The 13,033-nt window shown below is 32.7% G+C and overlaps 1 protein-coding gene across 4 annotated transcripts in view; it reads right to left on the reverse strand.

The window, feature by feature from the left end:
- The window catches only part of LOC145332742 (C2 domain-containing protein 5), a 50,946-nt gene that overhangs the window by 10,766 nt on the left and 27,147 nt on the right, over window positions 1-13,033 (reverse strand). For all 4 annotated transcript variants that reach the window (XM_080177788.1, XM_080177791.1, XM_080177790.1 and 1 more), the window contains exons 16-21: window positions 11,883-12,001; window positions 11,182-11,272; window positions 6,983-7,046; window positions 5,715-5,785; window positions 4,520-4,602; window positions 2,764-2,830 (exon numbers count right to left, since the gene is read on the reverse strand). In XM_080177788.1, coding sequence (XP_080033914.1) covers window positions 2,764-2,830; window positions 4,520-4,602; window positions 5,715-5,785; window positions 6,983-7,046; window positions 11,182-11,272; window positions 11,883-12,001 — 495 coding nt within the window. The remainder of the gene's footprint in view (window positions 1-2,763; window positions 2,831-4,519; window positions 4,603-5,714; window positions 5,786-6,982; window positions 7,047-11,181; window positions 11,273-11,882; window positions 12,002-13,033) is intronic.

The raw sequence follows: 13,033 nt of genomic DNA on the forward strand, positions 1-13,033 counted from the left end.
AAAAGTTTTTTGCGAAGATTATTAATAATTTAAAAGGATTGTAAGAAAAAATTGCCAAAAACTGTAATGTAAGAAAAAAGAGAGTTTGTAAAGAATTTTGTTGAAAGAATTTAATTGCAGGGGTTAACATCTAGTAAGAAATCTATTTTGCTACCATGTCCCGACGACGGGGATGTAGGTACTTAGGTCGGACTCGAAGGACACAATGTACGCCCTCCAGGAGCTCCCTGTTGTACTGACCCGGACAGAGTAGTCTAAAATAAAGTTAATATTAAGTTAAATTACCAAAAAATAAAATAAAAATAAGATTAAAAATAAAAATTTGGTGCTCGAAAAGAGATTTTGTATTGAGGAAAAGAATTTCTATGTGTATTTAAGTCCTAGGTAGTATTTCACAATATTTATCGCTTATATTTAACGTTCCTGACCATTTACAAAAACCCAGCTGTTTTCGAACTAAGTTTTAACCCTTGTTAAATTCTAATGTATCCCTAAGTCCCCAAGAAGACCATGCGCAAGAACCATGTATAAACCTTCATGAATGAAAGAAAAAAAAAACACTGCTTGAAGGCATCAAAATTTAGGTTAAAATTTAGGACAGAAAGATCTGATGCTATAATTAAGTATGTCAAGATTGATGCGTGAAATTTGAATGTACTAAAGAACCTTGTAGCCGTATGCTCATTTTAAATAGGATATGGATAAAGATTCCAAAAAGGAATCTTTGTAGAAAATCCATACTTGAATCACAACTTAAACTGCTCTGGTGATTATGATTATGAGTATGATGTTATGATATATTGTTGCCTGCATAAAGTGTGCGAATAAAATCTATTGAGAAATTAAAAAGTTAAAAAAATAAGAAAACTAAGAAAATTAAGAATGAAAGTTTGGGAATGAAAATTAAGAATGAAAATTAAGAATGAAACCATTATATTGAGTTTAATACAAAATAAAAAGCTTTTCGTTTAAATTCCAGGAATGTAGGTATAGTTTTTAGATTTTCAGGTAATGTATTCCAAAGTCTTGGAAAAAAATGTAATGGTGAATTAAAAATAAAATTTCTATTTGCTTGATCTACTATAAAATTGTTTCTAAATCTGGTTTCATAATCGTGAATTGTATCACGTGTGTTCCAAACACCATCAAATACTCTTGGCTGCAGATTGTTTTTATATTTGTACATAAATAAAAACACTTCGTATTCCATTTGTTTACTGATTGGTAAAATTTCCAACTGTTTAAATAAAATATTTGATGGAAAACGGCGTGTTTTTTTTTGCTATTAAACGGCAGCATTCCTTTTGGAGCTTTAAGATTGGCTCCAATAAGATGTTTGGAACAGCAGTGAATACAATTAGACAGTAGTTAAGAACACTCTTTATGTAGGCAAAATAGAGCAATTTAAGATGTTGCGAGTCAAGTATATGGCGCATTTGACGTAATGAGTATACGACTTTTAAAATTCTTTTATGCATTAAATTAAAATGAATTTTGAAGGACAATTTCTCATCAATCTGAATACCCAAGTGCCTTGCGGCTTGCTCCTCAGGGTTACTATTTGAAAAAGTTATATGATCTAGCTTCTGTATTCCGTGAAGTTTTGTCTTGGTGATTGAAATAAAACAACCTTGGTTTTTTTACTATTTATGATAAGTTTATTGCTGTTGTTCCATTCGGTAATTTGAGGAAGAGTATTTCCAATCTTAATAAACAGATCCCTAATGTTGTCAGCTGTTAAAAGGACAAATGTGTCATCTGCAAAAAGAGACAATAATGCGTCTCTAGTGGCAGAATCTAGATCATTAACTACAATAAGAAAGAGATGTACACCGAGTGTACTTCCCTGGAGAACCCCGATAAGGATGGCTAGGACATCAGAAAATTCTCCCCCAAATGCAACCTGCTGTGACCGTCCTTCAAAGTAGCTTTCGAACCACCTTAGGACCACTCCACGGCAGCCATAATGCTCCAGTTTCTTCAACAAGATGCTTTGATCAACAAGATCGAAGCACTTCTTGATATCAATCAGTATCCCGGCGCACACTTTCTTTTCAGAAAGTGCTGCCGTGATACGATTGACAAGATCAAGAACATTATGTGCCGTGGAGATCCCAGGGCGGAATCCGAATTGCCGTGTGGAGAAAAAGGATCTTTCATCTAAAAATTCATACAGTGTTTTATACATGATCTTCTCGAGTGGCTTCGAGAATGTGTTGATGATAGAAACCCCCCTCCAGCTATCTAAGCTGCTCAACGGTCCTGATTTATAAACTACTACATTTTTGCTCACTTTCATCCCTGAGGGAAAAATTCCTTGTGAAAAACTGAGATTATATATGTGCGTCAACGGCCGCAACAAGTTTGCGGCACATTGAATTAAGAGCTTGCAACTCACGTCATTCACATCCTTGGCCGTCTTGGGCCTGCAGCTTGTTATTATGTTAAATACCTGGAGTTCATCCAGGGGAGGAACGAATATACTATCATTGATGGGGGGGGGGGGGGTAAATAATCCCTAAAATCTTTTGATGTTTGAGGGATAAGGTTCTCACCCAATTTTGCAAAATGGGAATTAAAAGCATTGGCTATTTCTTTTTTGTTCTCAATTTTTGCTTATACGTGTTGAAATTCTATCGTCTTCGTTCAATCAATCAATGTCTAAAAAATGTCGAAAAAACGCGGCATTCATCTTTCAAAAACCCATCTCTAAACCCCACCCTTTGTGGCTGGGAAGGTGCAAAACTGAATTAAAATAAATACCTTAAGTTTATTAACAATCTGTCTGTGCAACTCATACTCCAGAAATGGTAACAGATCAGATACTTCCCTGTAAAGGAAAAACAAATTAAACATTGATGGCAACATCCATAAAGAGAAGCTCTGATATCTAACGGTAGAATAAACTAACATCAACACATATAAAGTGTTAAAACTTAATAAGCAGAATAGTTATTCAAAGATTTAAGCATATTTTTATATATAGGGGGAGGTAGGTTGTGCTAAAATTCCGTAAAGGTGTGAGTTTTAACAGGGAGTAAGGGAGGGGACAATGGGCAATTAATTCAATTTAAGAGTTTTTGAAGAAAGGCCATGAAAACCAGAATAATCCCGAAAATATGGTGGAAATTGTAAAGTGATTGTTGATTAAATCTAGAAAACCATAAACTAAGAAAAAAGTTCCAAGAAAAAAAGCAATCATTTGAAAATAAGATTACCAGTATTACAGACTGACATAACCATTCTGTAATTAATTACTAGAAATATCTCCCTGGAACTCTACAGATGGCAGGGAAAGAGAAAAGAGATTTGGGGGCAAGTGATGTGAACACGGAAAAAAGGGGCAGGCAGGCGTGTAGCTGGATGGGCAAGTATATGACCCGCACGCCTTCTTGCCCCTTTTTATCCTGTTTATTTCCCCCACCTCCCTTCTCCATTTCCCTTTCTCGTCTACTTTTAAAAAGGAGGTGGGGATGAAGGGAGTGAAATATAGTATGGGAGGGGGGCCGTGTATTTATATTTGAACTACTCTCTGTCTGCAAAACTATATATATTCAAAACTAACATAGCGAGTAACGGCATTTCTTGCGCAAGTCCCCAAACTCAGTCAGAAACTGCTAAATTCTTGCACATTCCCTTTAAGCCAGTCCCCAAAGTCTGAGACTCCTAAAGATTGAATATTCGATCCATTGTCCCCTCCCTTACTCCCTGGAGGTTTAAGGCTTAAAAACAGTAGTAGAACGATAATATTAAATAAATATGTGTATTTTAATTATTGAACAGAACTATAGACAATTTTTTTTTGTTTAAAGTTAAAATAAATTTTATCGTTCTATTACTGTTTTAAAACTCACACCTTCGCGAAATTTTATCACAACCTACCTCCCTCTTTGTTGCAAATTGCGAAAATACATGACTCTGCTGAAGGACATACTTATAATTTGAGGACTGGATTATAGAGATGCTTCGATTAAACTATTATACCTGGATGTCCAGGAATCATTGTTGCATCAATCAGATGAATAGAATAATCATATCAACCAAAATATTGTTGTAAAAAAAGTGATAAATCATAATCAGCATTTTTAAATAAACTTAAGAACTTTCTTGTAACTATTAAAGAGTTGCTTCAATTTCTAGATGGTACTTAATCATTTGGTTACATAAAGTTCAGTTTTACTGATCACCAACTTTTTAAATTCAATTCTTTGAGCATTAGAGTAAAACACTAGAGAGGGAAAGGGTTAAATAACGTACTGTATCTCCCCATCGCACTGTCCTGGTGCCGTCTTTCAATTGGGTCATTGAAAGTCAACCAATGGTGTGGTGTGTATTAACACAGCCAAGTAGCAGGAAATACTTTGGTAGCAGACGAATAAGGTCATTAAAATTAGGGGGGTCCGGAGGTAGTTATCTGTATATACATCTATACTATAGATCTGTTCTTTGAGCATATTTCAAAATTGGTTTAGAAAAATATCATATGAAAATGAGTTTTTAAAGTTTGAAATAAATTTACCTGGCATTATTTTCATTCTTCAGATCTTTCTTGAGTTTGAGAACTCTTGCCTGCAGTAGACCACCTCTTCCAATTATTTCCAACTAAAAAATAGAATAGTTAGTCATCGCATCGTATTATAAACAATTTTACGCGTATATAAAAATGTACAATAATAACAAGATTAAAACCAGTTTTTTAGCCCCGAGATGCCGAAGGCTCAGGATAAAAAATGGTTTTAATCCTTTGATTGTATAGTTTTATGTTCTTAGAAGACTGGATATAATACGATGCTATGCATAATTTTTCAGTATGTCTGATAACCGGTTCTAATCAACCGGATATTAATCGGTTTCGAGGCAATACTAGAAATAAAATTCTGCCACCTTTCGGCTTTCCTATAGGTATTTTTTAAAGTCATATGCTTTAAAAAAAAAGGAAAAATTATTATGGAGGAAGGGTACATTGAGCTGTTTATTACACTAGTCCCCAATGAAAAATTATTATGGAGGAAGAGTAACGTACATTGAGCTGTTTATTACACTAGTCCCCAATGTTTCATAATAACGTTTTCTTATTCTTGGACTTAACAACTTTGGGGACTTTTATAGAATTTTGATTGGTTGCTTCATTACCTAAGTTAAGTGTCCAAACGTTTTAACAAATAATTGTAGTCTACAGAAGGAATAATTTTTGTATCATCATTGGGGATGTAATTGTACATCAGTTTATCGGTCATTGTCTTATCCCTATAGATTCCTGGAAAATTATGCTAAAACACATTAAAACAACCAAAAAAAGAATAGCCTATTCCATCAAGCCGTTTTCTAGATTTCAATTTATATATTCACCTGATTTGGGGGTTTAATAGTAGTCAATAGGATATCAGGTACTTTTCCCTGCTCACAAACATTATTTATCTGTCTATCTATCTTAGCAATATTTCACCTGATTTGGGGGTTCAATGGTAGTCAAGAGGATATCAGGTACTTTTCCCCGCTCACAAACATTAACTATCTGTCTATCTATCTATATTTCACCTGACTTGGGGGTTCAATGGTAGTCAAGAGGATATCAGGTACTTTACCCCGCTCACAAACATTATCTATCTGTCTATCTATCTATATTTCACCTGATTTGGGGGTTCAATGGTAGTCAAGAGGATATCAGGTACTTTTCCCCGCTCACAAACATTATCTATCTATCTATATTTCACCTGATTTGGGGGTTCAATAGTAGTCAAGAGGATATCAGGTACTTTGCCCCGCTCACAAACGCTACACCTACCTAATAACAAAACAAGGATCACAACATCCATAAAAACAAAGGTTACCAAATTTACAAATCTGACTAACGATCATCAACAAATAAAGACTAATAACGGATCTAATACCTACTTAATATTATCAAGAAGTTTGAACAAAACTTCCATATACTAAATCTATCCCTAATTTTCTTAACTAAATGATTCTTATTTTGGACGGACAAACATATATTGTGGAGATTCTTCGCTTATAACAGTATACATATTGGTTATAGGAATTTAAATTTTTTAAAAAATGGTTACAATAAAGGCAAAGGACGACCAATCTTTTTTGATGGGGGTAGACTTAAATATTCAAAGTTTTTAGGGCGGTAATCTAATAAATTTTAAAGAGAACTATCCACGAATGAGAGCAAGTGATTCTAAGCACCTTCCAGCATTGATCCATAGTATTTTTTTAGTGAATATACTAGGTTTATGTTCAATATTTGGTTTATCAACTAAAAAGTTCGGTTTTACCATGGTTTTATATAAAAAATAAAAAAAATAGTTTTTTGATGCAATATAAACAAATGCTTTGTTGAGTTCAAAGGACAAAATAAAATAACACGGCAGAAATCATCAAATGCTGTAAATTGCAAAAGTACTTTAATTAAACTGTTTACAACATTATAAGTTACCAACCCTTTTTCTAAATATACATTTTGAATCAAAATAATTTTCTTTTGTGTCAAAGTTTTTAAAAAACAGTTTAAACTTATCAAAACATTTGATGATATTGCACCAAAAAATGCTTTACTTTTTATATAAAACCATGGTGAAACCTATTTAGTCGATAAACCAAATATTAAACATAAACCTAGTATATTCACTAAAAAAATACTATGGATCAATGCTAGAAGGTGCTTAGAATCACTTGCTCTCGTTCGTGGATAGTTCCCTTTTGAATTGGGTAAAATGATGAATTTCAAAGATTGGGTCTCCCACTTATTAAAGATAACAATCCTTATCTAACTACTTACCACTTATTTTTATTAGCGAAGATACTCTATAATTTAAAATTTCCGTCTGTCTGTATGTCTGTATAAAACTTTTTTTTAAACGTGATTTTCTCGGCTCCTATAAAAGATAGACTGATGAAAATTCTTGTCAACAATTCCATCATTAAGATGCATAATTTAAAAAAAAACTACTTGAATACCTAAAAAAAATTGACTTACTAAGTTTGATAGGAAAAGGAACACTGCCCTCACTGTAGGGAATATGGCACAGATAACATTCACTCTGAACAAGATTATAATTATATAAAAGGAACACTGCCCTCACTATAGGGAATATGGCACAGATAACATTCACTCTGAACAAGATTATAATTATATAAAAGGAACACTGCCCTCGCTGTAGGGAATATGGCACAGATAACATTCACTCTGAACAAGATTATAATTATATAAACAGAACACTGCCCTCACTATAGGGAATATGGCACAGATAGCATTCACTCTGAACAAGATTATTTAATACCTATATTTGAGACAACTTTTGTTTTATAAATTCTTCCAATTTTTAACAACTACAAAAACCCCGCCCCTCTCGGAGAGCCTCGAACCCGCATCATATGGATAAGGTAACCGACATTCTATAAATGAGCTATGACGGAGACCAATTATCAGTGGTGAAAAAAGACAAGATAATCAAAAACATAATTCTTATAGCATAATTTAAAATTTTACTCTCTTTCATGTCTGTCATTGTAGCTCAGGGGTAGATATGAGGTTCCAGTTCAGGTCAGATGGTTCAAATCTACCCTTAACACTAATTATCATTTTCACTCTCTGAGATAATAATTAATATTTGGTAAAAGTAGAAAAATATTTTTAAACATTTACCTTATACTAACAGTCACTTAAAATATCAAAAAGCTATTACATGCCAAAGTATATAAGATTAAAAAAATATTGTTTCAGTGGTGAGTCTTGAACCACCCACCTTGAAACTTTACATCTCAAACCTGACGCCTTAACCAAAAGAGCAAATTCAGCATGAGACTATTACTATTATTTTACAGCCTTAATTTACATGCCAAACTAAAAAAGATTGAAAAAAATAATGTTTTAGTGGTGAGTCTTGAACCACCAACCTTGAAACTTGACATCTCAAACCTGACGTCTTTACCAAAAGAGCTAAATTATCATGAGATAATTATTATTGTTTTACAGCCTTAGTTTACATGCCAAAGTAAATAAGATTAAAAAAAATAATGTTTCAGTGGTAAGTCTTGACCCACCCACCTTGAAACTTGACATCTCAAACCTGACGCCTTAACCAAAAGAGCTAAATCAGTATGAGACAATTATTAAAGTTTTACAGCCTTAATTTACATGCCAAAGTAAATAAGATTGAAAAAAAATAATGTTTCAGTGGTGAGTCTTTAACCACCCACCTTGAAACTTGACATCTCAAACCTGACGTCTTAACCAAAAGAGCTAAATCAGCATGAGACAATTACTATAGTTTTACAGCCTTAGTAAACATTCCAAAGTATATAAGATTGAAAGAAAAATAATGTTTCAGTGGTGAGTCTGGAACCATCCACCTTGAAACTTGACATCTCAAACCTGACACCTTTACCAAAAGAGCTAAATTATCATGAGATGATTACTATTGTTTTACAGCCTTAGTTCACATGCCAAAGTAAATAAGATTAAAAAAAATAATGTTTCAGTGGTGAGTCTTGAACCACCCACCTTGAAACTTGACATCTCAAACCTGATGCCTTAACCAAAAGAGCTAAATCAGTATGAGATAATTATTATAGTTTTACAGCCTTAATTTACATGCCAAAGTATATAAGATTTTTTTAAAAATAATGTTTTAGTGGTGAGTCTTGAACAACCCACCTTGAAACTTGACATCTTCAATCTGACACCTTAATCAAAAGAGCTGATTCAGCAAGAGATAATCAATATTGTTTTACAGCCTTAGTTTATGTACCAAAATAAATAAGATTTAAAAAAAATAATGTTTCAGTGGTGAGTCTTGAACCACCAACCTTGAAACTTGACATCTCAAATCTGACGTCTTAACCAAAAGAGCTAAATCACTTGAGACAATGACTAATGTTTTACAGCCTTAGTTTACATGCCAAAGTATATAAAATTGAAAGAAAAATAATGTTTCAGTGGTGAGTCTTGAACCACCCACCTTGAAACTTGACATCTCAAACCTGATGCCTTAACCAAAAGAACTAAATCAGTATGAGACAATTATTATAGTTTTACAGCCTTAATTTACATGCCAAAATATATAAGATTTTTAAAAAAAAATAATGTTTCAGTGGTGAGTCTTGAACAACCCACCTTGAAACTTGACATCTTCAATCTGACACCTTAATCAAAAGAGCTGATTTAGCAAGAGACAATCACTATTGTTTTACAGCCTTAGTTTATGTACCAAAATAAATAAGATTTAAAAAAATAATGTTTCAGTGGTGAGTCTTGAACCACCCACCTTGAAACTTGACATCTCAAACTTGACGTCTTAACCAAAAGAGCTAAATCACTTGAGACAATGACTAATGTTTTACAGCCTTAGTTTACATGCCAAAGTATATAAAATTGAAAGAAAAATAATGTTTCAGTGGTGAGTCTTGAACCACCCACCTTGAAACTTGACATCTCAAACCTGACGCCTTAACTAAAAGAGCCATACAAGCATCAGATAAAGATTATAGTTTTACAGCCTTAATTTACATGTCAAAGTATATAAGATTGAAAAAAATTTTCCTGTGGTGAGTCTTGAACCACTCATCTTGAAACTTAACTTCTCAAACCTGACGCCTTAACCAAATGAGCCACATCAGTATTGGATAAAGATTACAATTTTACAGCCTTACTTTACATGCTAAAGTATATAAAATTGAAATATATTGTTTCAGAAAATATTGTTGACAGAGAGAGAGAGAGAGAGAGAAAGAGACAGAGAGGGGGAGAGAAAGAGAGACAGAGAAAAGTACATAGATTTCATGACAAAGGAAAGATAAAAAAAAATAACGCATCATTCTTTTTATAAAAACCCACCCCTGTGTATGTTACAACATGTTGTGATGAACACAACATGTTTTCAAAAATATATTCCATGTCGTCTTTTTCAAAAAAAATCTAAAGAGAGTGAATTTGTGAAATAAAATATATGAATTAAAATGTCAGTTTGTAAAGGTTATTAGATTAATTTTGAATTGGTTATTAAACTATGCCAATACAAGGTGGGTTTTTAGTAAAAGAATGCCACAAAAGGATTTTAAAGAAATATAGAGCGTATTTTATATTGTAAATCCATAAAAAGTAAATAAATCATTGAATAAACCTAGCCAATAGCGAGATAGTTATATCGAGCCAACTCTAGTAATTATATAAAAGGAACACTGCCCTCACTATAAGGAATATGGCACAGATAACATTCACTCTGAACAAGATTATAATTATATAAAAGGAACACTGCCCTCACTATAAGGAATATGGCACAGATAACATTCACTCTGAACAAGATTATAATTATATAAAAGGAACACTGCCCTCACTATAGGGAATATGGCACAGATAGCATTCACTCTGAACAAGATTATAATTGTATAAAAGGAACACTGCCCTCACTATAAGGAATATGGCACAGATAGCATTCACTCTGAACAAGATTATAATTATATAAAAGGAACACTGCCCTCACTATAAGGAATATGGCACAGATAGCATTCACTCTGAACAAGATTATAATTATATAAAAGGAACACTGCCCTCACTATAAGGAATATGGCACAGATAACATTCACTCTGAACAAGATTATAATTATATAAAAGGAACACTGCCCTCACTATAAGGAATATGGCACAGATAACATTCACTCTAATCAATAATAGTTATTTATCACATCGTATAATAAACAGCTTTCCACGGATATAAGAATGTACAATTATAAGATTAAAACCTGAGATGCCGAAGGCACGAGCAAAACTAGTTTTAATCTTATGATTGTACATTTTAATATTTGTAGAAAACTGGATATAATACAATACTCTAGGTAAATAATTCTTCAGTTTGGCTGAGAACCGGTTCGAATCCATTGTATATTAATCGATTTTGAAGCGATAATATAATAAGATTATAACTTTTGAACGGAAAATCTTTGCTATAAAACCACTAGGTACATAGTAGAATTTACTTATTAAAGAGACTTAGCTATATTTTTAAAACAAAATTACATGGAAAATGAGATATTATCTAGTATCACAGACAAATAGACGACAAATATATTTGGAGACCACTGTTTAAGAGGACCATAAAAATAACGAAAAAAAGCATAAAACGTATAAAAATATTTTCTTAGTTCATAAGGCTTGATTGAAAAATATAAAAATATGACCTGCATTGCTTTATTATCATTATTGAAAGATCTGTTGACTGCCAAGGTACCAAAATTTGCATTGTCCAAATCTCCAAGTCCTCCATGCAAACTAAAGAATAAAGTGTTCGGATTTTGTGCAGTTCAAGGTAAAATGTTTCTGTGACGATTATCTCCAATAATTTAAGCTGCTAGCTTCCCAAACGGCTGACCGTACATGTTATGGCCACACATCATTGAAAGCCGCATGAGGTGTCCTTTAAATTATCTGGAATAGCCAAGATCCAATGAGAAAACTTGACTGCAGAAATCACACGTAAACTAAGGCTTTTTCGCGCATTTATATGCGATTCTTGATAAATGTGTATTATTATGCACTTGGTCCAAATAGTCAAAGTCCTTGAACAGGGATGATATTCAACCCTGATAAGATATTGTTTACGTCTTAAGTCGACGTTTTTTTGGTTTTATTTTATGAAAATCTCCAAAACATACTATCTCATTCGCTAACTTTAGGTACTTTTATTTCCATTTGATTGCTTGGTTCAAATATTTGTGTTCATACTTGTCAATCAATGACTAATAATTTATGATTCATTGGCTAATCACTAAGCATCCCTGATTACAGCTGTTGTCAGGTTTGATTACATCTTGCCCATTTTCTTTTCTATCTATCTATCTACCAGACTATCTATCTGTCTTCTGTCTATCTATCCATTTACCTGTTATAAACAGCACCAGTGCCCGCACAACTAAGAATGATAACATCCTCCCAAATAACAGTTTTCTCTTGATAACCAACAATAACATTGCAACCCAAAGCACGAGCATGTGATCTAACCTGCAAAATAACAGTTTTTTTTATATTTTCTTTAATATAATTCATAATTAATGTACCTGTCTGTCTGTGTGCCTGTCTTTATTTATGAATTGTCTAGTCTATACAACACATCTTCCAAGACTCATTAGCTATTATTGAATCTACCTATCTATCAATGTACCTATTTATATATCAATGTAGTTTTTTATTCTATTCATCTATTAATGTATCTATTCATCCATCAATATATCTAGTTATCTATCAATGTGTCTATCTATCTATCTATGTACTAAGCTATAAAAATTTAAAAGAATTTTAATGAATATAATAGATTTAAATCTGCATAAAATTTTAAGGATTTTTTATAAAATACGTTTTTTATATAATTCATTATTTAAAAGCGCAAATCCAATTTAAGTTTATAAATTTTGACCAATAGGATAGGTGGATTGGAAACTACCTGCGCTCTAATTGGTTGAATGATGTACGTCACTTAAGCTTCTTCAATCAGGGCGCAGATAGTTTTCAATCCACGAATCACAGATGTCAAAATTATTTAACTTAATTTGTATTTGCGCTTATAGATACAGAATTATACAAAAAACGAATTTTATAAAAAATTCCTTAAAATTTTATGCAGATTTCAAATCTATTATATTCATTAAAATCCTTTCCAATTTTTATAGCTTACTATGTACCTATTTATACATTAATGTACCATTTTATCTTTCAATGTACCTATTTATCTATCTATCAATGTATCTATATGAACATTAATGTAGTTCTTTCTATCTATCAATGTATTTATCTGTCTATCTCCTGTCTAATTTCAGTCCACCAAGACACCCTAGTGTCTCCATCCTCCATGTCTATCTGTCTGTATATTTATCTATTATTGTATTTATCTATCTATCTACCTCCTATCTAATTTCAGTCCACCAGGACTCACTAGTGTCTCCACCCTCCCTGTCTGTCTGTCTGTCTTTCTGTCTATCTATCTATCTATCTACCTCCTGTCTAATTTCAGTCCACCAAGACACCCTAGTGTCTCCA

Source organism: Acartia tonsa, chromosome 11, assembly GCF_053477335.1.
Source record: "Acartia tonsa isolate MP-2025a chromosome 11, ASM5347733v1, whole genome shotgun sequence".
In the NCBI taxonomy this organism is placed as follows: domain Eukaryota; kingdom Metazoa; phylum Arthropoda; class Copepoda; order Calanoida; family Acartiidae; genus Acartia; species Acartia tonsa.